This window comes from Megalops cyprinoides, chromosome 8 (genome assembly GCF_013368585.1).
Source record: "Megalops cyprinoides isolate fMegCyp1 chromosome 8, fMegCyp1.pri, whole genome shotgun sequence".
In the NCBI taxonomy this organism is placed as follows: Eukaryota; Metazoa; Chordata; class Actinopteri; order Elopiformes; family Megalopidae; genus Megalops; species Megalops cyprinoides.
The window spans coordinates 7,756,029-7,779,898 of record NC_050590.1 but is presented as its reverse complement, the minus strand read 5'-3'; the positions used below and the strand labels follow the sequence as shown (position 1 = coordinate 7,779,898).

General features: G+C 45.2%; 2 protein-coding genes and 1 non-coding gene across 3 annotated transcripts in view; 1 reads left to right on the top strand and 2 right to left on the bottom strand.

Moving 5' to 3' along the window:
- Positions 1–970: 970 nt before the first annotated feature.
- Positions 971–1,042, bottom strand: trnaq-cug. The gene has a single exon. It is a non-coding gene; the product is annotated as a tRNA-Gln (tRNA).
- A 625-nt stretch (positions 1,043–1,667) lies between these two features.
- Positions 1,668–8,323, top strand: LOC118781611 (ras-related protein Rab-11A). The gene is made up of 5 exons (XM_036534609.1): positions 1,668–1,809; positions 4,906–5,101; positions 6,473–6,666; positions 7,301–7,381; positions 8,142–8,323. Exons 1-5 carry the CDS (start codon positions 1,770–1,772, stop codon positions 8,276–8,278), a joined length of 648 nt encoding a protein of 215 aa, XP_036390502.1. The 5' UTR covers positions 1,668–1,769; the 3' UTR covers positions 8,279–8,323.
- Positions 8,324–13,523: 5,200 nt separating this feature from the next.
- Positions 13,524–23,870, bottom strand: part of megf11 (multiple EGF-like-domains 11) — a 93,639-nt gene continuing 83,292 nt past the window's right edge. Inside the window, exons 16-22 of the mRNA XM_036534608.1 lie at positions 22,330–22,458; positions 21,011–21,139; positions 20,435–20,563; positions 19,836–19,964; positions 19,456–19,689; positions 14,017–14,223; positions 13,524–13,699 (exon numbers count right to left, since the gene is read on the bottom strand). Coding sequence (XP_036390501.1) covers positions 13,524–13,699; positions 14,017–14,223; positions 19,456–19,689; positions 19,836–19,964; positions 20,435–20,563; positions 21,011–21,139; positions 22,330–22,458 — 1,133 coding nt within the window. The remainder of the gene's footprint in view (positions 13,700–14,016; positions 14,224–19,455; positions 19,690–19,835; positions 19,965–20,434; positions 20,564–21,010; positions 21,140–22,329; positions 22,459–23,870) is intronic.

Sequence of the window (23,870 nt, the reverse complement as noted above, 5' to 3'; positions counted from 1 at the left end):
ATAATATACTTATGTTATTCCCTCAAACCTTACTCATATTAATATTTACTAATAATATACTACAGAAATATTCTCACAACCTCAGGTTATCAGTGGTGCGCTGTCTCTACTATGGAGCCTAGATGCCATCTAGCGATTATAAATAAAATAGCACCCTCTATTATCACTAATATCGGTTCTTGTAAATTGCATAAGTTCATGTTTTAGGCACGTATGCATGGTCTGTATGTATGTATTAGTTATGTACGTATTGTCATCAATAGAATTGCAAATGCATTTTAGTTTATCATACAACTCTCGGCCAGCTTTAGTTCTTTAACCCTTGCATTTTTTATTTTTACCAAGTAAAACTGTAAATTGTTTGATTTTATCCAGCTGTAAAATGTATGATCTTAACAAGCCACGATCCGAAAACAAGGAAACTCTTATAAATTTTATAGATTGTCAAAAGTTCGTTGCATTATCATATTTACACCACTTGCCATGTACATGAACGTGCTGGCCTTGGGTGGATTGTCCTGTACTGGTTTGTAACTCTTTCTATCGAACGGATTAAGCTGCTTTCTCCATGTTTTCTATGCACAATAGGCTGTTCTATATACTTGACAGTTACAGTTTTATCTAAAGCGACTTACAGCGACTTACAGTACATTGGAGGTATATATTACGTTATTATACACGTCTGTAATGCAATGCACCGTCAACAACGTTTTATTGGCTATTGTATGTACATCATTTGAAATCAAATTAGGTGAGTATGTTACGTAATTGGATTTAAATATTAATTGTGCTTTCTCTGTGTTTTCACTTTCTTTCACCGCGAGTAAAAAGTCTGTATCCCTACCCACACTTACGGTGCTTATAGTGATATTGCGTTTCGTATTTGATCTTCAGGTTGTCTGAAGTAAAACTGGACGCGGACACGACTCTTAAATTTCCATTTCTCGTGGCAATGCGTCACCAAAAGGACAGGTTCCACCGAGATTTGAACTCGGATCGCTGGATTCAGAGTCCAGAGTGCTAACCATTACACCATGGAACCTCCATATAAATAAAGGTGTGTTTTTACTAGAGATTTACTATATACGAATGAACTACCTAGAGTTTTATATTCATTTATCAGTTATACAATTCCTCATATGTAGCTAATGAATAAGATGCGTAATAAGGGTCCTAGCAAGCCTTGGTTTGCTCAAAACTTGGAGATGACCAACCAGTAAGCTATCTAGATAACTAGGTTTCTATCTTCACTTGGTGGATGGAAAACAAGCTAAAATAAATCTAACTAGACAGCCTTTTCGGTCTTATTTTATTAAGCAAGCTGCTACTGCTAACTTGAAATCAATCAACTTTGTGAAAAAAGGGTTGCGAACGCATCATGCTTTCTTCCCAGCACAACATTCCTCCCGAAGATGACGTCATCAACCCATTCTGTCATTCCCCATCATTTTTTCTGAACAGATCACTTATTTAACTTGTTAGCGGTGTGTAGTTTTTGAAAATAGGACAGACTTATTCAATTGAAATGCCTGTTTCTTTTTCCTGGTGGCTAACAGCTGAAAAGAAGTGATCTCTTAGTTCTGCAGAAATGTTAATACAGTGACCCCGGAAGTCCAGTGTGAAATTATCTGGAGGCTGATTCGCTAGCTGTCTTGGTAGTGGTACTTCGGAAGCAAGAACAGATTGTAGTCTGATCTAGCTAAGGTACTTCAGACAGCCCGTTGCATTTACTTAATAGCTAGATTTTTTTATCCTGTATTTAAAGAAAGATGGGGACGAGGGATGACGAATACGATTACTTGTTTAAAGGTAAACACATTTTTTGTTTCAGTAGCCAATACTTGAATGCGATTGTGTCAATACTGCATGTTAACAAACTAGCCAGCCAGCTAAGCTGCTTGCCTCTGTGTTCATCTTTCTGGTTAGTATACCTTAATAATATGTTAGTTTGCTGGTTTGCAACTGCTGGCGATCCGTTTAAACGTTTACTCTGAAATGTAACGTTAGAATTAATCCATTCAACGGATAAAAGAATCATTCCTGTGTCGCTTTGTACATTACAAGCCAATTAGCCAACTAGATGCCCAGATACATCAAGCTGGAAACATAGCTAAGTAGTTAGCTTGATAGCTAGACGTTAGCTACATTTTTAGACTACGGATGGGAAGGGAGAAAGAAAATGGGTGGTTGACTTGTGTGTATCCAGTAGGTCGATGTCGTGGTTGTACAGTTAAGTTTTATGATCTATTTTAAATAGTCAACATAAAACTGGCTGGATAATATTCGTTATTAGGTTGTTAAATTTTACTCCTGGACAGAACGCTCCGGCTGGTTACGCATCTGATATCTAACTTATTACTGTCGCTCCTACTAAAGAGGTAGCTAACGTTAGCTAACTAACGTATCTAGACGGCAAAGTGGTCTACAGTACGTTAGAACTGTATGCTTGTGGGTTTCATTGTTTAAGAAGCTCAATTAAGCTATATAGACGTACTTACATGAGAAATTTATGAAAAAACGCTACCTAGCTCGGTGTTTTAACTAAATGTTAGTGTAACGTTACATTAGTTAATGGCGGTTTCCTAGAGAATTGTTAGCTGTGGCTGCAGTGTCTATAACCGCACAGTAGCTAACTAGTTTTTTGGAGCTTATTTTCTTAGTATATTTATGGGTTCTTTCACTGTAGCGGTGACAGCAATGTATCGCTTTGTTACACTACCTACACTTTGCTCCGATTGGTTCAGGCTCGTCAAGTAGAATAGAAAAACAATCCGCAGATTTTTGGATTGCCAGCGTAGTCACTTCTAATGTTGCAGGATTAGTTGCATTTGTACGAGGTGTGGGCAACGATGGTGTTTTGCTTTCTGCAACACCATTGCGTTAGTTGCAACAACCTCAGCAGGGGTTTACGCGACTAGGCTGAGCTGCATCGTAACTGGAGTGGCCGTTTGAAGTCTGTAAGACTGGGAACAGACGGTCCAGTCAAAGCAGTTATCTGAGCTCGAGGTTCAGGACCAGATCGCCCACCGTATTATTGCCCCATGATCTCAAGTCAAGCCTCTTAAATAGAAAGAAAATAAAAGAATGGTAATCGTCTAATGGATTTAGGCGCTTAGAATTTTTTATATCCTGGGCCATCATGCTGCGCGAAAAATTCGTAGCAGATTGACTGTTTATTTAGATCACTTAACAGCAGAGTAAATGGGGTGAGTCATTTGTATGGTCTAAAGATCATCACCCTCGAGCACTAACCGCTGACATAGCCTGCGTTGCTGTATTGGGTTACACTTCATTGTGGAACAAAATAGGTCAAAGCAGGAATGTCAATCTTGATCCAACAGAGCACCAAAACACCGAGAATAACACAGAAAGGTCCCTTAGGTGGCCAATTAAACTGAGATTCTTTCTTCACTATTGTCATGTTAGAGTTGACAGAAAATACTAACTTGATAACTTACCAGCTGTCATTTAGATAATAAAATCATAGCTGTAAATTGACTGTAATGGAGAAACCTAATTGCACAAGTTTTCCTAGAAACTTGCATAGAAAATCAACTGATCTTCCCTGCTGTAAGATTTCACTTTTCAGCCTTGTGTTGTTATAACAACTGTAATTTGTTTCAGTTGCTCATACTGCCTTTCTGTTAAGAACAGCTGTCCTGGAAATTATTTAAATCTGACCTGTCTTAACTGATAATGATGACCAAGTACAGTGAAATAGGCATGTCTTTTTCTGGTAATACATGTAATACAGATGTAACTAGGGCCTTTTTGTTATTACTCTAAACTGGCCAAAATTCTTATTGCACAAGCTGTTAAAAAGGTTATTGATATAGTGGAAGTTGGGGCATTGTTTCTGTTATGCATTCGGATATTTGGGGGAGAGAGAGAGAATATTTATTTGCTTTGGTGTATGAATATATTTAGAATTACAGTGTGACTGATGAGAACTGATTCTCTTGCATAGGGCTGTCAGGACACACCCCTTAGTCTAGCAGGATAATGTCCCTTGGATGATACAATTCCTCCAACCAAATTCCTATGTGTGTGTTGTGCATGCTTGTGCATGTCATTGTGTTTGCCCTGTGTTTTTGTGTGTATTTCAGTTTGCAGTGGAGTGCGTGTGTGCAAGGATCAGTGTACAAAGCGTTGTATTTGTGTGTGTTTGCAGAGATCATGATGCAGGTGTGTGTGTGTGTGTATAAGAATCAAGTGAACGGGGTGTGCAGGGGTTTGTTTGTTTGTGTGTGTGTGTGTGTGTGTGCGCGCGGGCGCGCATGAGCATGGATCAGTATGCAGGGCTCTCTGTCAATGCTGCACATGAATTTCAGATGTACTCCAAGTTGAAAAGAGGCTTTTCAAGAAGTATTCCTCTCCTTGGCAGTGTGTGCTATTTTCGTGCCATTGCCCTCTCGCAAGTTACAATTAGTCACATCTTTAACACTAACAGTGTTAGGCTTCAGTGACTTTGCTGCTAAGTATAAACCAATTAAATTAGTCCGGTATCTAAGGAAGTCTGCTTAATATTGGCTGCTGAACCAGGGAGCCAGTGTTAGAAGTTCAGCAACAGTATTTTGTCTCTGCAGTGAGTTGGATAAAAGAGACAAGAAATACCGCAGGAAAACCCACCAAAATGAATCCTATTCATGGTTAAGTTGTCCAGATCTACTTTCATTTGTTTAAAATCAAAACCTGCCTATCAGATAGGTTCTTAAGTGAGAAAAGAAGTTCTTAGGAGCTTTTAAGAAAATGATAAGAGACCTGAGAATATTGGCTTCTTTCCACAGAAAACAGAAAGTTCCCCTTTTTTCTCATCCTTGTACGGAGTTACTGATTTTAGACTTTAACGCAAAGATGCTTTGTCAGCTGTTGTCTAACCCAGCGTTTCTCTCTTGGGTGCTGCAGTGGTGCTGATCGGAGATTCAGGCGTGGGAAAGAGTAACCTGTTGTCCCGTTTCACCCGGAATGAGTTCAACCTGGAGAGCAAGAGCACCATTGGTGTGGAGTTTGCTACCCGCAGCATTCAGGTGGATGGGAAGACAGTGAAGGCTCAGATTTGGGACACGGCTGGACAGGAGCGCTACAGAGCTATCACCTCTGCGTAAGCTTGGTGCTTTGACCAAATTATTTCAACCCCACCACGTCTGAATGGCATGTCCTTTTGGTCGGCTTTTGGCGACCTTTAACACCAGAGTAGGTCTGTGTGGATTCTGACATGACCATATGTAAGGCTCCCATGGTCTTTGAAAATCCTTGAAAATATTTACCTCCTGGAAATTCCTGGAAAGTTGACAAATACCCCAATGTTATTATGGCATGAAGGCATGGGAAATGCATCTTTCATGTTAGCACACTAGATTGATACCAGCAAGTTTAGAAATTAGTATACTAAGAGCAAGTGTCCTGGGAGCATTCCCAAGTGTGTGACCTCACAGATACAAGTTATTTTGAAACTAATATTCTCAAAAAATATTTACCCCGCACTGTTCACAGTGTAATGGGATTATAGCAGCGGTAAAAATAATCCTTGAAAAATCCCCTATTTATCATTAAAACGTCATGGAAAACAAATTGGGCTTGTGTGGAAACCTGCATGGCAGAGACCCATTAAGAATGGGTTATGATGAATCCTGTGCTTCTCTGTACTGATGAATAATAAATGACAGGAAGAGGCAAAATGCTGCATCAGTGTGAAAAACACAGTGACCCAAAGGCTTGACAAAGCTGGATCCATTGATAGACGAATATGTGTTCTGATTTTTACCTCTACATCATTGCATCTGTTAGTGTGCTGGTATCAACATATTGTTATTCATCCGGGCGATCACTTATCTTATTCTAGTTATCTATAAATGAGTGTGTTTTGAGCATGTACAAAACTGATGAGATTATGAAACGGTGAAGTTCTGCACATTGTGTACAAAATCAATGCCATATGTATGTCATTCCAAATGAAATCAGTCTTGTAAAACAAGTATGCAGTGCCACTCAGAACTTCTGTTTTAATCAGACAATATATGAAATATTAAGGGAAGGGTTGTCCCAGATGGGAAAGCTTTCACCACCTGTATTTCAAAAGTGGTAATATATTAATTAGTCATGTATGTAATATCCTTCCATCAACATGACGGAAATAATTTCATTTCCTGTCATATCCTTACCAATTTTATACACCCCTCAGACTTTCAAAGCACCCATGACACCTCCCCAACCCTACGGCATCACTGCAAAGCCCCTGGTTTTTCATCAACGTTTGTCTAGTATGTCATACTGCATTTGTCTAACATACGAAGCAATAGATATCTCAGCACATCTGAGCCATGTGTGAGTGTAATGAGTAGACGTCAGTTGGTGTGACAGTTTTCCAGCTGTTTGTGTTAAAGTGTGGCGTATGCATTCGTTGCAGTGATGCATGCTTCAGCACTGTGCACCATGCCTCTGTCAGTGCTTCTGAGCCCCACTCTTTGTTTAGGTACTACCGAGGGGCTGTGGGGGCGCTGCTGGTCTATGACATCGCCAAGCACCTGACCTATGAGAACGTGGAGCGCTGGCTGAAGGAGCTGCGGGATCACGCCGACAGTAATATTGTCATCATGCTGGTGGGAAACAAGAGCGACCTGCGTCACCTGAGGGCCGTGCCTACAGATGAGGCCCGGGCATTCGCAGGTCAGCGCCTGGATCACCCGCATAAACATGCTTACACATTCACACACTCACACATGCTCACACACATGTTCAATACATTACATTACTGTCATTTAGCAGATGCTCTTATCCAGAGCAGCTTATACAGATTTCAGTTTTTTTACAATGGTATCCATTTTTACACCTGGATATCTACTGAGGCAATTCTGGGTTAAGTATCCTGCCCGAGAGTACAGCAGCAGTGCCCCAGTGGGGAAGTGAGCCAGAAACCTTTCAGTTACGAGTCCTGCTCCTTAACCACTATGCTACTCTGTTCACATGCGCATACACACATTAACACACGCACACATACACACATACATTCACACACACACACACACACACACACACACACACACACACACACACACACACACACACACACGCGTGCACATGCACACACACACATACACACACATAGATTAACAGACCAGTTCTATTCCTAAAATCTGTGTCCATGCCATTATGTACGTATGTTTAAATCATTACTGAAGGTCTGCTTATCTTGTGGTTAACACTTTTATGCATACAGTGGAAAGGGACATAGATAAGACTACAGAATAGACTGCTAGCTGAAGCTTGCATTATCTTGACCCTGATATTGTGTCTCCCTCAGAGAAGAACGGTTTGTCTTTCCTTGAGACGTCAGCCTTGGATTCCACCAACGTGGAGACGGCCTTCCAGACCATCCTGACGGGTGAGTACCTTGTGCTGTGAATCTGTGCCAAGCTGCACTGCCAGCACAGCTGAATTTGCAGTCAGGGTTCAGTGTTAATTTGTGCCATGAGCAGGTGACACAGGTGCTAGTTGCACGCATTGATGAAAAACTACAAGTATGTGAACTTGAGGACCAGGAGATTGCTGTACTTAAGTGTTTGATGTGAATGTCCTCTCCAGCACCAGATCCGATTAGTCATTACTGGTGTTTGCATGTATGTGTGTGAGCGTGTGCGTGTTTGCGAGTTGGTAAGTGTGTGTGTGTCTGTGTGTGTGTGTGTGTGTGTGTGTGAGAAAGACAGAGACAGCTCTACTGTGCACGTCTGAATCCCATATCTACGTGAATGGCTGATGAAAGCCATGACCTTGGTGGGAGTGAATTCCTCTAACTACGGACAGGAGAGGAGCACAGTAAGACACGTCAACTGAGTCTAAAGGAGCCTCTGTAGTACAGCCAGCACTGTCCAGTCCAGCACACTGCAGCTTTATCCAACTCCGGACCCACTGGGCCTGCCTCGGCACTAGTTGTTATTCACCGTGTGTCCACAATACAAAACGTTTGAAGGGGAATTCAGAGATGCGCTTGGAAGCCTTCCCGTTCAGAATGCAAGTAATGGACAGTAATCAAATTACAGGAGAAGGGTGCATTTCAGATGGAACCCTGCCAGTCTTGCCGAGCCTGCCTGGGCCGGCCGCTATTCGACAGGGCCGGTCACTGATGCGACATTCTCTGTTTACAGAAATCTACCGCATCGTGTCTCAGAAGCAGATGTCAGATCGCAGAGAGAACGACATGTCTCCTAGCAACAACGTGGTGTCCATCCAAGTGAAGCCCACTGAGAACAAGCCAAAGATGCAGTGCTGTCAGAGCCTGTAGCAGCACCCCCACACCTGCAGTGCCCCCCACCTTCCCCCTCCCCCCCCCCCCCCCCTTATGAAAGACTGCTTTGGTATCAGGACTCCACTGCAAAGCCAGACTCGGGCACAGTGACCATGTCTGAAGTCTGGGTGTGAAAGGGTCACTGTCAGCAGTCGGGGCCTGAGAGATGTGTGGCCATGGTAGGCTTTTATATTGCAGAATTTTCATATTTAGATTGCGCTGATCTTCCCAGAAATGTCTTAATTACTATGTGATTTTTATCTTGGTTTTGCCTTGTTAGTTTTACTTTTTTATGTTTACACTGCGTGAAATGTGTGTGGTGGAGGGATGTTTTGAGAGACACGCCCTAAGTTGGATTAGCCGGGTGGAACCCCTGGGGGTGGCAGTGTGTTAGCATGTTCTGTTTTAGCGCTGGATTTCCATACAGACTGATAGATGAGCAGTTAGTCTTGTGTGGCAGGAACAGGCTGGCACTCCATTCAGGGCTTCTACAGAACAACAGTCATGTCATCCGTTCATGCAGAATGCCAAGAAATGCCAGCTCTGGAACCTGGCACCACCACAGATGTGGGAAGGACGAGACAGGCTAACACTAAATGTTACACACCCTGCGGTTGTAACCTCAGCAGCCTCCGACGCTAGACAGGCTTTCCTGCTTTATCTCAGAAACGGAGGCGAAGGAGGCTGGCATCAGTCCATGAATATGCACTGTCCTCAGATGTTCCAGAACCGTCTGAATGGAGCTTACGTATCTCTGTATCTAAAAATGATTAATAGCTGTTTCATCACAAGTAGACACATTTATATCTTTTTGTGCATTTTTTTTTTTTTGCCTCCAGGCAACCCCCTTGGCAGTGGAAGTGGTTTTATGACAGCGCCTTCTCAATGGAATGTCAGATGGGGGTGTGTTCTCTTTGTAGAGGCTCATGTACTTCTGGGTCATTCATTGCCTCCTTCCACTGTCAGGCCATAGCATGGGGCTCCTGAAAGCACTTGGCTGTCTTTTTATTGCAGTGATGCTGTGCTGCTCCCCTCAGCACCGGCCCTTATTTTTCCAGCTCCTAAAGTGGCAGTGAGTAATGAGGAGTTGTCCCAGGTGTTGTTTAGTAATGTAGGCCTGGTGGTTCTCAGCGGAGGGCTTTCGAAGGATCACTCATCAGGGCCACGGGGAGTTCCACTGACGGCTGGGGGTGAAGAAAAAAAGAACACACAGTTGGCCCTGGCTCCCTCACGACCTAACCAGCCTTGCTGGCTCTGTTCTCCTCTGGTCCTTCAAGCAGGTTTATAGACGGAGAGAGTGTTATTCCCCCCTCCTGCCATATTCTTTTGTTGCCATCTGCAGCATTTCATTGGTCCCAGCCTGTCTTTGATTAGGATTTTTTTTTTTTTCATGCTTTCCTGTAAAATTTACATGGGCTTCGTGTGGCTCCCATACAGATGAATTCCGTTACATTGTTGTCATTTTACATTACACAACAGTAGTGACAGTAGTGTAATGTAATAGTTTAATTAGCACCTTACTGCTTTGCATAACTGTCCATCTTCATCCTGTGCAGTTTGGTTCTCCTCCCACTTTTGTGCCATGTAGTTCTGTTATGAATGGTGGGAAAGCCCCTGGTTTTAACACTGCTTTTTTTATATATTGCTTGAGAAGACTCAAGAAGCAATTCACACGTATTTGCTAAACACGGGTGAGGTGACCATGGATGTTTTCTTTATCTCTCCTTCTGTAAACACCCTTAGATCCTTTCACCTCTGGGAGCTATAACCGTTTCACTGCTGGGACCTACAGTGCTTTCTCTGTTGCCATCAGTGTTGACCACATCAGCTGATTTTCACAGTGGGGCCTTGCTTGTCATGGTTCTAAATCCTTTTACAGTTCAGGCACATATAGTCTTATTTACTGTCTTTAGGGTCACGTGTCTGTGGTTCTGACAGAATACTTGGTCTCAGGTGTGGTTGTAGAAAGTAGAAAGCCAGTGAACAACCACTGCTGAAAGGAGCCAGGTAGACAAGGAGCTTTTTACTTTTTATAATTAATCTTTTAGCACCCTGAGCTGTCTCTGTTAAATGCAAAAATATGTTGCCCTCTGACAGACTGCACTGACAGTTTAGTTTATGATATTATGCCTTATACAGGTCTTTAGTATTTATTCATTGACACTCAATATGTCTACTCCAGCAGAGCCTTATTTAATGTATTCAATGTCGTAATTAATGTAAATTACACATAATCTCAGCAGATACAGATCTGCTCAGCTAGTGACAATTCCTGACTTAATTACACTGTTTAAAATGTCAAATGAACACCCTGTCCCCTTAATCCTTATTCCGCTCCAGTATTCCCCTGACATAAGCTGTCTGAGGAACCGCCACGGTGAGGCCACGGCCGCTATGAGACGTGGTGTTAAACAAGCTCCTTTGATGGATGAAATTGTCAGCGATTACCCCCCGCCTCAAACAGACCTGATTAATCAAGCCTGACTGGGGCCGGGTCGGTGCCATGGCACCGGTCCAGCCCGTGCCGGCAGCTGTGTGCGGGGTGAAGCAGGAGCAGGCAGGCAGTAACGCAGTGGCCTGCGTAACAGACCGCCGCCCCGCACTGCATGCACCTGGCATTCAGTGCCAATGACGTGAGGGCTCAGAGGGCGTGTAGCCCGCGGCTCCCGCAGCCTGTCCTTCATTGACTTTCCTCAGTTTGTCACAGGTGTGTTACATCACTTTTCCACGGTCCTCTCATTCCATGTGTACTTAATGTGTAGCTACGCACTGTTCTGTGATTTCCATTTGTATATTTTTTTTTTGTTATGATTAAATATTGTCACTGTATCCACTATAATTCCATCTGAGAAAGACAAATAAAAAAAATGAGATTATGATTAAACCAAAGGATATGAGTGGATTAAATGTCTTCATAATGCTGTAATCACAGGAGCATCTGAATAACTCAGAGCATCAATGAGTGGAATGTCTCTGTTACCAAACAGCCTGATACTGAGAGAACATGAAAGTGCCAAAGCAATGCATTCTTCAGAAAAGAAAGAGACAATACATGATACATTCCTGAGAAAGCAGAGGGGAAAAAAAACTAAGACCAGTTATTCCCGCAAGGCAACCACAAACAACTGCTCTCTTTGTTGGCAAAGAAAGATCACATTGCTACCCTGAGCTATGGCAACTTTATTTTGTGTTTTATTAAAGGAAACATCAAGCAGCATTGGAAATAACAGCATCTGGTTTGACTCCCTTTTCAAACTGAAGACTTGAAAAACGTACATACAAACGCTGATTCACACTGAGACACACCGACTGTAGCCATTACGCGCTTGGATGTAGTTGGCATTACATGTGATTGTCGACATGTTATTGCTTCAAGGGGAGGTGAAATGGAATCCACATTGTGAAAGGAGGGGATGGATCTAAACTACAAGGGTTACCTATGTCATCACATTTATGAAACGAAAGCGCCGGGAAGTCGATTCTAACAGCGTATGCCCCCCACTGTTCATAATTCTTGTACAGCTTCTTGACACATTTTGTGGGCAGTACATCACACAACCACTATGACAGTACCATGGCGATCACCTCAGTCAAATCATGTAGAGACTTCCCCTTTTAACTTTGAAAATGTACAATCTGGTCATATGAGATGTCTTGTATGCTTCAGCTCACTACATCGAGTACTCATTGTTTGGTCATGCTTGCTTTTTTTTTTCTTTTTAAGCTTCTCACTAAAACAAAAAAAAATCACCAACACTTGTGTAAATAAATCAGTTACTGAATACATCAAATACAAAAAAGAAAAACCTGCCCAAGAAAAAAAAAGACTGACCCATTTAAATATGTAAACAAATTGGTAAGTGTGTTAAAAAGATCAAAACTCATTTTGGCCATTTCCAGTGCTGATTTTCACCTATGAGGAAAATTGCCATTTCTTTCTAATTAACCATGCTTTATCACTAATGTCTTGAATCTGCACTATAAGGGTGCTCTAAGGTCAGAGAGGGTCAGACCTTTGATGAGGGTGGCTCCACACAACAGCAGTGTGGAATTATGTCATTATATTACACTAATGTGTAATAGCACAGGTCAGCAAATATGAACACGCCATTGGTCATTCATATTCCTCCCTGGGCCCTCAGGTTGGTTTGGCCATTGGTTGGTCCCCAGGTCCCCAGCACTGATGTTCCATTGGTCAGTTATGTTAACTCCAGGTGTCCAGCACTGATAGTCCATTAGTTAGTTATGTTAATTCCAGGTCCCCAGAACCAATGGTCCATTGGCCAAATATGTTAATTCCAGGTCCCAAGCACTCTTGGTCCATTAGTTGGTCATGTTAACTCCAGTTCCAAAGCACTGATGTTCCACTGGTTGGTCACAATAACTCCAGGGCCCTAGCACTAATGGTCCATTGGTCAGTCATGCTAACTCCTGGCTTCTCCTGAGGAGATGTTCGCCGCCTACACACCCTCCTAAGATGATGACACAGTGAATTGCATGATTCACCAATGGATAACGACCTTCAGCCTCAGATCTCTTGTTCACAGCCAAAATCCTCAGGGCTCAGGCCCCACCTGCAGCAGGGGTGAAGAACATCTCCACTTTTTTTGTGGGCGAAAGATAGGGGGCATAGTTTCTTCAGAGTTTCTTCCCAGTTGCACCTCCAGCTTCCCATTTGAAAATTGTACCATAGACCATAACCAATGACCATTCTGAAAATCCCCAAAGAAATTTCGGACGGACTGGCTGGCTGTTCTCCCCTGGCCCCTGCTGTTCATTTGTTGTTCATAGGTTCATAGGTTCCCCTGCTTGTACTGCACTACTTGAAAATTACTGACTGGGCCAGTCTGAGAGCTCAATCACTGGGTCTACAAGAGAGGAGAAAAAGAAGTGTCGCTGGTGTCAGAGTTCCGTCAGGAAGTGGCTCTCGCCAGATCTCCGAGAGCCACGGTGTCGGTCATGTTAGCATGTGCTCCAGGCCACGGGTTGTAAACGTAGAGAGAGAGAGGGAGAGAGAGATTCACAGAGGAGCTTCAGTTCAGTGCGTGGGTACGCGGGGCCATCTGCCTCCCTCGGTCTCACCTCCTGAAGTGTTACAGTCATCATGCAGCGAGGGAGGCGGGCCGTACTGCTGGTTGGGTGGTTGCAGTTCTGCCTGCGATGGCCGCAAACAGGGTCCGAGGTCCCGCTCAGGACAGCCGGTGGCCCAAAGCAGCAACCAGCGCCGCGTCTGGGACCGTCTCTACAGCAGGGAGCTGGGGGGGCTGTCTGGGGGGGGCGGGGAGTGCGTGGGGCTGTGGCGCATGGGCAGCAGGTCGTAGTGGCTGGGGATGTGGCTGTTGCGGGGGAGGTCGTAGGGGTTCTGGGAGTAACTGGGCCCCATTGCGCTGGCTCCCTGCAGGACACTCACTGTGGGCTCTGAGAGTGAGAGAAGGAGAGTGGAAAAAGGAGAGAGAGAGAGAGAAAGAGGAGAGGGAGCCAAATGGAGGAGAGAGAGAGAGAGAGCAGAAAGAAGAGGGAAACAGAAGAAAGGCGGAAAAGTAGGGAGAGAGACGGAAGCAAACAGAAAGAAAGGGAGAAAGGGGAGAGTCAGTGATATTAGTAAGCGCAGGGCAACCTGCTGAAACACCTAACTCACCAGTGCCCCAGTCCCCAGATGGTTCTGTCTCCTACAAGGAGGCAGAAAACCCCCAAACTCCAACCCCCCTGCCTTGCTCCCTGCCCCCCTCACTCACCCACGTCATACACGTTCTTAGTGGCGGTGGGGGTGGGCGTGGCAGAGGCGCAGAAGGACAGCTCCCTGTGGGCGGGGCTCTTCATCTCCACGTAGCTGCTCTCGTTGTGCTTGCAGGCCGGGCCAGGCGGGTCCTTGATGGTGGCGTAAGGGTTCTCGCTGTTCAGGGAGCAGGTGCTGGAGCTGCACATGGAGCCCTTCATGTAATCTGAGAACGGTCACAACACAAAGAACATGCCGGCGTCAAGGGCGTTCTGCACACCAACAGGCTCAGAGGGGGAGGCCACGGATGTGACCTCAGCCACTGGGGTGGACCTCATACAGACACTCATCACTCATCCCCGTAACACACTGGTAACTTAATAGACCAGTTGCATTGCCCTGTTTCCTGCTATAGAGAAGCAAAAGGAGTGTGCACAAGCACACATGCACGCGCACACACACACACACACACACACACACACGCGCACACGCACACGCACTTTGGGGCAGTCTCAACCCGGCCTCATGCATGGGTTTGTTTGAGGTGTTGGGTGGCAGACATGACAACAGGGAACTGGAGAAAGAGGGATACTGTCCAAACAAGCTGACTGATTGACAGAGGACATAAGGAGCGTTGACACAGAGGATCCACAAGACCTTCAACACTGCGAAAAGACTGGATGATCTGTCTTTCACTCTTAATATCAGCTGCAGGTCTGCCGTGCTGGAACCAAAGAATACTGTGCAAGATGCTGGACCTGAGAGTATTCACAAACATATGGCTGCACTTTGCATCTGTAACACTGCTTCATTTCAGTGTGAAAGTTACTTCGCTCTTCATTTATGTGTAACAATCAAAGACACTCGGGAATTTCAGGTTGTCACAAGTTAGCCTTGTGTTGTTACCACATTTTTAAAGGTAGTACAACCCCTTGGTCCAGAGCTGTGAATTCAAACGCAACCGCAGTTCTTTTTCAAAAGCAAGGCCTCTGAAACAAAAACCTGCACCTCTGAAATATCAGCCTGCGGGGAAAAATACAGGATTCACATAAAAGTGAGAAAGTGAGGAAAGGGTCATTTCAGAGTCCTTCAGTAACTGATGCAGTCATTTGTTGGGGAGGAGCAGGAGGAGGGTTCCTTTTTTTGGGGACACACGGAGAAGGAGAAGCGGAAGCAGAGACAGGACAACGGCAGGCTGTCGGTGAACGCCCTGCCACGCCCTGCTGAGACACAGAGAGAAAGAGAGAGGTGAGCACACGCCAGTGTCAACTTCCACGCTGTAACCCCTTCCGTGGGCAGGACAGTTAGCCCAAAGGCACTGCCTCTCACTGTCCTGACTCCTGGCTCCACCATACCACCCGTATTACACAATTCCACACTCCAGAGTGTTTCTCTCAAACGCATTCTCTCAGGGCTGCTCCACTTTTTTTTTTTTGCAATCTCTCTGTGATGATTGCTTCACTGACTGCAGAGCAATCTACCTTTAAGGGAATCCTTGCTTGCTTAGCTGAGTGCCTGTGGTGGAGGCCATAAGTAGATGTACAGCATGATGGAACATGCCCCCAGCCCTCGGGAGACTGTAGGAAGAGGCGTGGCCACTGAAGATTTATCTCTCTGTGTGTATTTCCAGGGAGTATGGTATGTTCCTGGGGCATTTATCACTACATCAATATATAGGGAAAAACAGCCCATACCCAAGGTTCGTTACACAATCTGATCTCATTCAATTTGACAAGACAGTATGCACAGTCAAATGTGCATCTTTGTGGTGATGCATATCAAACACACACAAATGTCCAAAGCCAGCCCCAGTACAGGGGCATAACTAAACCACTGTTTCTAATCTTTTTGACTTTTAAACAATTTCTTCGAATGCATAATTGCATCTCTGAGCTGGTTACCGAGTCTTGTTTACGCTACAAGGAACTCCACGGCAAAATAGCCACGTAAATAAACTTCTAAGTGACGTCAATAACCTCAGTGGCAAAGGAGATAAATTCAGCAGGAATTCTTACCGCTGAAAGACTCGAGGAGTATTTACATACTTTTCCATGGGCTTTTGTGGTGCTTCCAAAAGCAATGTGATATTGACAGTTATCAAGATAGGTGCACAGAGGGCATGGTGTCTCTGAGTACGGTTATCATAACACAGTGATGGCCTGTTTTGTTCATGGCTCTTCTAAACTACACGGGATCTTCAATACGTGGAGATACTATGATTTATGTTCAGAGGAAATTCCAAAGAAAAGAAAAACTACTGTTTATAGACAACTGTCAGACACATGGGGGCTGTGAGTGCAACCGACAGACGCTGTGTTAATTTATGTGCCGGCTGCACTTTTTCCCCAGACAAATTTTAATTTTAAAAAGTGTAATGATAAGACATAGATTATTAAGAAGATTATAACTAAATGTTCCCTCTGCTATTACAGTAAATCTTTCCTCTATCCCTGAGTAAAGAATATAATCACCGAATTAACTACATAATTAAAACTAAGAGAACAATAGAAAGTCCCCAATCCTCAAACTCAGACATTAGTGGCCCTTTAAAAAAAAAATTTAGAAGTGGCCTTTTTAATAATGTCAAACATAATGGTGGTGGAGGCCTCACGAGGGCTTTTTTTCCTTGAGTTAATGGACTCATTTACCCTGCTCCCCATGACCCTGAGTAATGTGCACTTCAGTCTTATCTAACCCATTGTGTTACCATATTAAAGCCAGGGCGGAACTAGCCACACTCTGTTGCCACTGATAGCTAAAGCTACCATTATGCCGAGTTTACAATTATTTCAGGGCTTTCGCCATCAGCTTTCAATGCCACCCACTGGGCCACGTTTTGACTGAGACAAACAATATACTTGACTTTTCCATTTCCTTATCTACTAGTCCACATCACAAATAATTTGGTGTACAAATAATTAACAGTCATTAAAAAACAACTGGAGGCGAACCAGGGTGCAGGCAAAACAAGATAGTGTGTGTATGCATATGTGTGTGTTTGTATGTGTGCATGCATGGGTTTGTATGCGTGAGTGAGTGTGTGTGTGTGTGTGTGTGTGTGTGTGTGTGTTTGTGTTTGTGTTTGCATGGGTGTGCATGCATGGGTGTGTATGGGTGAGTGTGTGTGTGTTTGTGTGTGTACATGCGTGGGTGTGTATGGGTGAGTGTGTGTGTGTTTGTGTGTGTACATGCGTCGGTGTGTATGCATGTGTGTGTTTGTGTGTATGCATAATGGGTATGTTTGTGTGAGTGTGTATGTGTTTGTGTGTGCATGCATGGGTGGTGTGTATGTGTGTGTGTAATACGGGTGGGGTGGCAGATTTTGCTGATGATTCTTTGTGCAGAGACACACAGATGAGTGGAGAGCACTGACCCAGAGCACTGAGGTTGCTGTAGGCCCTCCACTCCTCTCCACTCCGGACTCCCCTCTTGAATTTCAGCTGTGAAAGTCAAGAAGAGAGAGATGCATTATTCAGAATCAATACCAAGCACCTTTTAAAAAAGGATCACATTCACTCTGACTGCAGCCTTGAGCAAGGGATTTAAGTTTTTTTTTTAATTTCTGTTTTTTTTTTCCACAAAACATTATGAGTCTGGTTCAATTTAAAATGTACAAAAATGTTGGGTAAGAAATAATAATGCCTTAAAATGCACACACATTTCTCAAAATGTGTCTGTCGGGTTCCTCAGACAGAGTTCATTGTGGTTGGACTGAATTTGTGGCCACAAGTCAAAACATGACTTTACGTCTGTGTTTTGTCTGTGTAAATGGCATCTTGTCAGCCTTGGGTTAGCACAAACATACTGTGTAGGAGTGAGAGTTAAAGTATGAGAGGTTGAACTATGTGAGAGTGTGTACTTCTTGTGTGTGTGTGTGTGCATACGCATGCATGCGCATGCATGCATGCGCATGCATGCGCATGCATGTGTGTGTGTGTGTGTGTGTGTGTGTGTGTGTGCATGGGCGTGTGCTTGTGTGTGTGTGTGTGTGTATGTGTGTGTGTGTGTGTGTTTGTGTGTGTGTGTGTGTGTGTGTGTGTGTGTGTGTGTGTGTGTGTGTGTGTATGTGTGTGTGTGCGTTTGTATATAAGCTTACATACCTTGCTGAAGGTTTTGCTGTCCAGGTTGTTGGTGAGGGGTGGCATGAGGCTGCATGGGGCCAGTGTGTGGTAGCTGGGGTTTGAGAAGCAATGGCTGCTGCCACTGCTTTGAGAGGTGTCTAGGAAAGAGAGCAAGCTGACACAATCCAGTACTCACACTGTCACGGACACACACACACACACACAGGAGGAGCAAACCAACCAAAACATGTTTGTAGCAGTTGCGTATTGTTTGTTTCCCACATATGGCTGGCATTACCAAACTCCACACACTAAGTGGTGAGTAGGCCACATGGCTTCATCTCCTCTGGGTTAACATGCCAGATGCATGACAGATGTGCTTTCTCAGCAGAAAAGACCAGCGATACTCATAGATTTTTTTTACTGCAGTATCAATCTAGGCTGGGAGTGGACCTGCACAGAGAAGACTTATTCGAGACACACAGATATATTTTTTTTTCTCCTTTGCTGCAGTGAGGTGAGACGATAATTGAGAGCTCGCTGAGTTTCTGCTTCCGTTTCCTGAGACAAAAACAAACAGTGCCCTTTATTACGCTGAAAAGGAGAGAGAGTGAGTAGAGCGGCAGTTGAGCTGAAATGGGAAGCAGTGAAAGATCGAGTCTGTATTTAGTGCCCCCCGGTGGCCAATAAACTTCCAGAGGAGAAGAATTTTAATGACCCTCAGCTGCAGCAGACAGGGGCCGTACAATCCGACAGCCCGCAGCCCCAACAGGCTGGTTCACTGTCAGGATAAAACACATTAAAATGCGGAAGCATCAGAGCTGTGGGGTGACAGAGAGCCAACCAACTTTACCCTATCTGTTACAAACCATTTAAGTTTGTTAGAGTTAGGGTTATTGTCATTAATGGACAGCAATATGTATGGTAAAGCCAGATGCAAAAAGGGAGGCCTTAACGTTCATATCACAAGCAGAGCAGAATCAGTCTCAGGCAAGTAACCTTATTTTTACATTTTCTTTCTTATGATTGACATCATCTTATGGCATGCCATCACAAACACATAGTTTATAGTGTGCATTATGAAGGTGCAAATCGCATTCTGTAAAATATATGAAGACGTTGGTTACATTTTTCACGTCTTTTTTTTCTTGTCTTTTCCTCGTCTCTTTTCTCTGAGAGCTGACACAGAGACAGAGACCCAGGCATAAAACCCTGAGGCCTCTTTTCGCTAATCCACTTCTGCTGGAGACTGAAAGAGCACAATACAATCGGGTCACTGTTTAAGTGGACCAGAGATCCCGGTTATTGGGGGGTTGGGGGGGTGGATGGGGCAGGGTTGAGGAGGTGTGTGTGGTGGGGTGGGGGGGGGCGGTTACAGCACAGGGTAGGGGACGTACCAGAGAGGGAGTAGTCAGTGCTGTTGATGTGCAGGGCAGGGGTGTAGGAGACACTGGGCATGTCATGGCCCTTTTCCCTCTGTCTCAGGCGGTACCACACGAACAGGCTCAGCATGGACATGATTATCAGCAGCAGGAAGATGATGCCCATCACCGCGCCCACAGACTGCCGCTCTGACGCCAGCGCCGGGCTGATCTTGGTGTACGGGTTCAACTCCTCCATCATCTGGGCCGCTGGGGCAAGAGAGAGGGAGAGGTCAGAGGTCAGGCAACATGGAGCAGGCAGACGAAGATGCACATTAACACAGAATGTGTGTGTCCATGTGTGTGTGTGTGTGTGTGTGTGTGTGAGCACAGAGAAGGATGATGGCCTCACTCACCCTGGTCACAACGGATTCCCTTATACCCAGGGCTGCAGTAGCAGGTTCCTGTCACATAGTCACAGGTGGCGTTGTTCATGCACTCACACAGCTGCTGGCACCCGTAGCCAAATGTCCCGGGAGGGCATTCTGCACAGGACAGAGAGAGGGTCATCTGCATGCGCACGCACACACACACACACACACACACACGCACACACACATACACACACACAATAGAGAGAGTCTGACACTCACATGATAACACAAAGAACACTCTCGTGCACAAGCAAAAACACACATTCACACAATACACTACAGGGAGTCTCTCTCTCTCTCTCTCTCTCACACACACACACACACACACACACACACACACACACACACACACACACACACACACACAAACACACACACACACACAGACAAGACAGCACACAGAGTCTCACACACACACAATAGAGCAGAGAGAGAACGTAACACATGCAAACATTACAGAAAAATAGAGACAGAAACACACAAAATGCAGCAGAAAGAAAGAGAGAGAGAGAGAAACATAGGCCTCTCTCACACAGAGTGTAGGAGGGGTGATAGAGGGGCGCAGTGCTGCTCAGACTCACTCTGCTCGCAGCTGGTCCCCATGAAGCCGGTGCGGCAGGTGCACTGCCCGGTCATGTGGTCGCAGTCCGCCCCGTTTTGGCAGCGGCACACCTCTGCACAGTCTCTCCCGAAGAACCCCGAGGGGCAGCCTGAGAGAGGGAAAGGCAGAACCACGTGTCACAAGCAGAATTGAACATTCCGGAACACACACGGCACATTCCACCAACAGCCCAACGAAAAGCGCTCAGAGCTCTGTAATACTGACACAGCTTCCAGAGTGATGAACTCTGGGCCTATTCAGACAGTGACAAGAGATGCTTTTACTGATACAGAGAACAGCCCAAAGATATTATAATTCTTGTAGGGAAAGCATGGCCCTATGGCTACAGTGGCCCTACAGCTGTGTGTAACACTATGGCACTGTATTCTCTGGCTTGGTGTGCAATCATATAGTCAAACATACCACTGCATTTGCATGCAAATAACATTAATACTACCAGGCATCCATGCATCCAAACAACTGTGAAAAGGTTCAATCAATGCAGTTCCACTGGGTGGCCAGCAGATGTCGCTGTGTGCTGACGGGAGAGACTCACGCTGAGTACAGTAGAGCCCGGTCCACCCCGGGGTACACTTGCATTCCCCATCGTAGGCGCTGCACTGGGCTCCGTTGTGACAGTTACAGTTGTGGATGCAGTCAGGACCCCAGTGCCCGGGGGGACAGGCTGCAGGTGCCAGAAACAGAGTACTAAGAATACTGAGGTGGCGGCAGTGTAGCTCAGTGGTTAAGGAGCAGTGCTCGCAACCGAAAAGTTGCTGGTTCGATCCCTGCTGGGACACCGCTGCTGTACCCTTGGGCAAGGTACTTAACCCCCAATTGCCTCAGTAAATATCCAGCTGTATAAGTGGATAACATTGTAAGGAACTGTGACCTATGTAAGTCGCTCTTGGTAAGAGCATCTGCTAAATAATGTAATGTACTGAGGAGCACACATACACATGCACTTGCCCATTCACATACAGTTGGTATACAGTTCACTCAGTCTCAGCTCCAGACTCGTGAACTGCAGACCTACAGACTCTCTCCCCTTCACCCATGCCTTTTCCTCCTCACACACACCCCTGTCTTCAGGCAGGGTTCTGGGTCAGATCTCAGTGCCCACTCTCTCACCAGCTTCAGCACAGTGAGGAGTGGGTGTGCGGCGGTGGTACCTGTGTCGCACCTGTGCTGTGAAGAGCCGAGACGCCTTTGCACTCTTTTTGCTGTGCCCAGCTCACCCCTCACACTCAAAACGCCACACTTTACCCTTCGCTCAACACAGTCTCGTCACCTCACACCACACGTGCCACATTCTCTTCACTCTTCACCCCAACACTCTCTACACCTCACGCCGCAGACCACACACACACGATACTTCACCCCCCCCCCCCAAATCCACCCTTATTACTCATCACCCATCACACTTTACCCACACACTATACCTCACTCCTAACACTCTGCCACATGCCATACCATCACTCATAAAGCACCTCCAAATGCAGCCACTACGCTTCAATCGCTCAACAAATTCAAACTACAAAGAACAAAGAACACACGCTCCTATTTCATGTGGCTGTCGCTGACTCTCCAAGGGGCAAAGAAGCTGTCAGCAAGTATTAGTTTGTAATTTGTTAGATGCGGGGAGGGCAGGAGCCCTGATTTTGCTCCTGGCTCTGCTTGTGTAATTATAGAGAGTGCACTGTTATTTAACCAACTTGTGTACTTACATCACGGGTGCTTGTAGGCCACTTTGGAAATGGATGTGGTTACGGGGCAGTTTGTGAGTGTGGTCGTGGAGGCTGGACGGGGTGAGAGGGGAGATGAGGGAGGTGGAGAGGGAGAGGAGGAAGAGGAGGAAGGAGACAGGGCGCATACCCCGGGAGCAGTCGTCCCCGATCCAGCCCGGGAAGCACTGGCAGGAGCCGTCGATGGGGTTGCAGGTGCCGTTGTTGGTGCAGACGCACACCTCCGAGCAGCCCTTCCCATACCTGCCGGTGGAGCACACTGTGAGAGCAGAGAGGGTCAGTGCTGCAGTGGAGAGTGCATTCTAATGGAGCCACGGAGATGTACTGTCATTGGAATGTAGTGTAAAACTCCCACACATGCATATGCATGCAAGCATGTACCCGCCCCCCCCCCCCCCCCCAACACACACACACACACACACACACACACACACACACACACTTACAGGCATGTGCGCATACGCACTTGCACATGTGCACACATGCATATGCACACACACACACACATATGCACATACAAACACACATCTGCGCACATACACACATTTGATATGACTGTTTACAGTGATAAACTATCCATAATTCTTTTCACATGCACACTCAAAAGGGTATACATACAGTATAATACGAGCACATACACAGACACACAGATAGAGGAGTAAAGTTGTACATGTAGGCTACATGGGACATTCACCGATTGGATAAAAACTTATTTCTGGAGGTACTTCTCAACAATTCTCTTCCAGTTCTAATCCCTCCAGATGCTGCATTCAACTCTGAAGATTTAGATTAATCAACTCTCCCAATTATCAAACTGCCCTCCTTCGATTCTTGTGCCGACAAGAAGGACTAATGTGCAGAGGAATTAAAATAGAGCTTGTGTACATTTTTAATAAAATGAATATTTCACTGTGCTCTGACGTTCTCTTCAATTAAAGATTTCATTTTAAATTAAACTCCCAGCGTGCCGTCTCTCCCTTCTTGGATTGTGGTATTAAAACAAAATCTGAGCCTGGCCCCCTTGTCATGCAGTGTCATCAAAATCCAGGCGGTGAAAGAAAAATCTCTCTGTGTCATGTCGTGTCAGGGGGTTTGCAAAGGCAGACAAGAATAAGGTGTCAGCGTTTACGAACTTAAACACAGCCCTCTTCGTGATTATATGGCCAGATTTGAGCAACTTTCTGCCTTTCTTTGAAAGCTCTCTCAACTTCCTCAAAGCTGGGTCTTATTTGCATTTGAGTCTCATGATTTTCCCCAGTGCGGATAGTTTCGGGCTCAGGTTCAGCGGGAGAGATTCATTAGCACTCAATGTGAACTGAGGGGACTTGAGACAGCTGAGGACACTGTAGGGCCCCATCCTTCAGAGAAGGTGTGTGGACCGGCCATCGATTCTCCACATCAGTCCCCTTTCTCCCGGTAATTATGGTTTGAACAAATTATTACACATTTTTTTTCTCTCCCTTTTAACATATTAAACTTTTATTTATGAGACAGCTTTCAAAGCCATGAAAGTGAATTCTATATATGCCCTCTGCCTTTCCTTAATTCATGAAAAGATCAGTTAATTATTAGGAAAAGTAATATCTATATTTAATCTGGAGGTCTCTTCTTGGTGCGTGTGCTCAGTGGGAGAGAGAAGCAGCCATTACAGGCTCATTATTGTAAATGAGG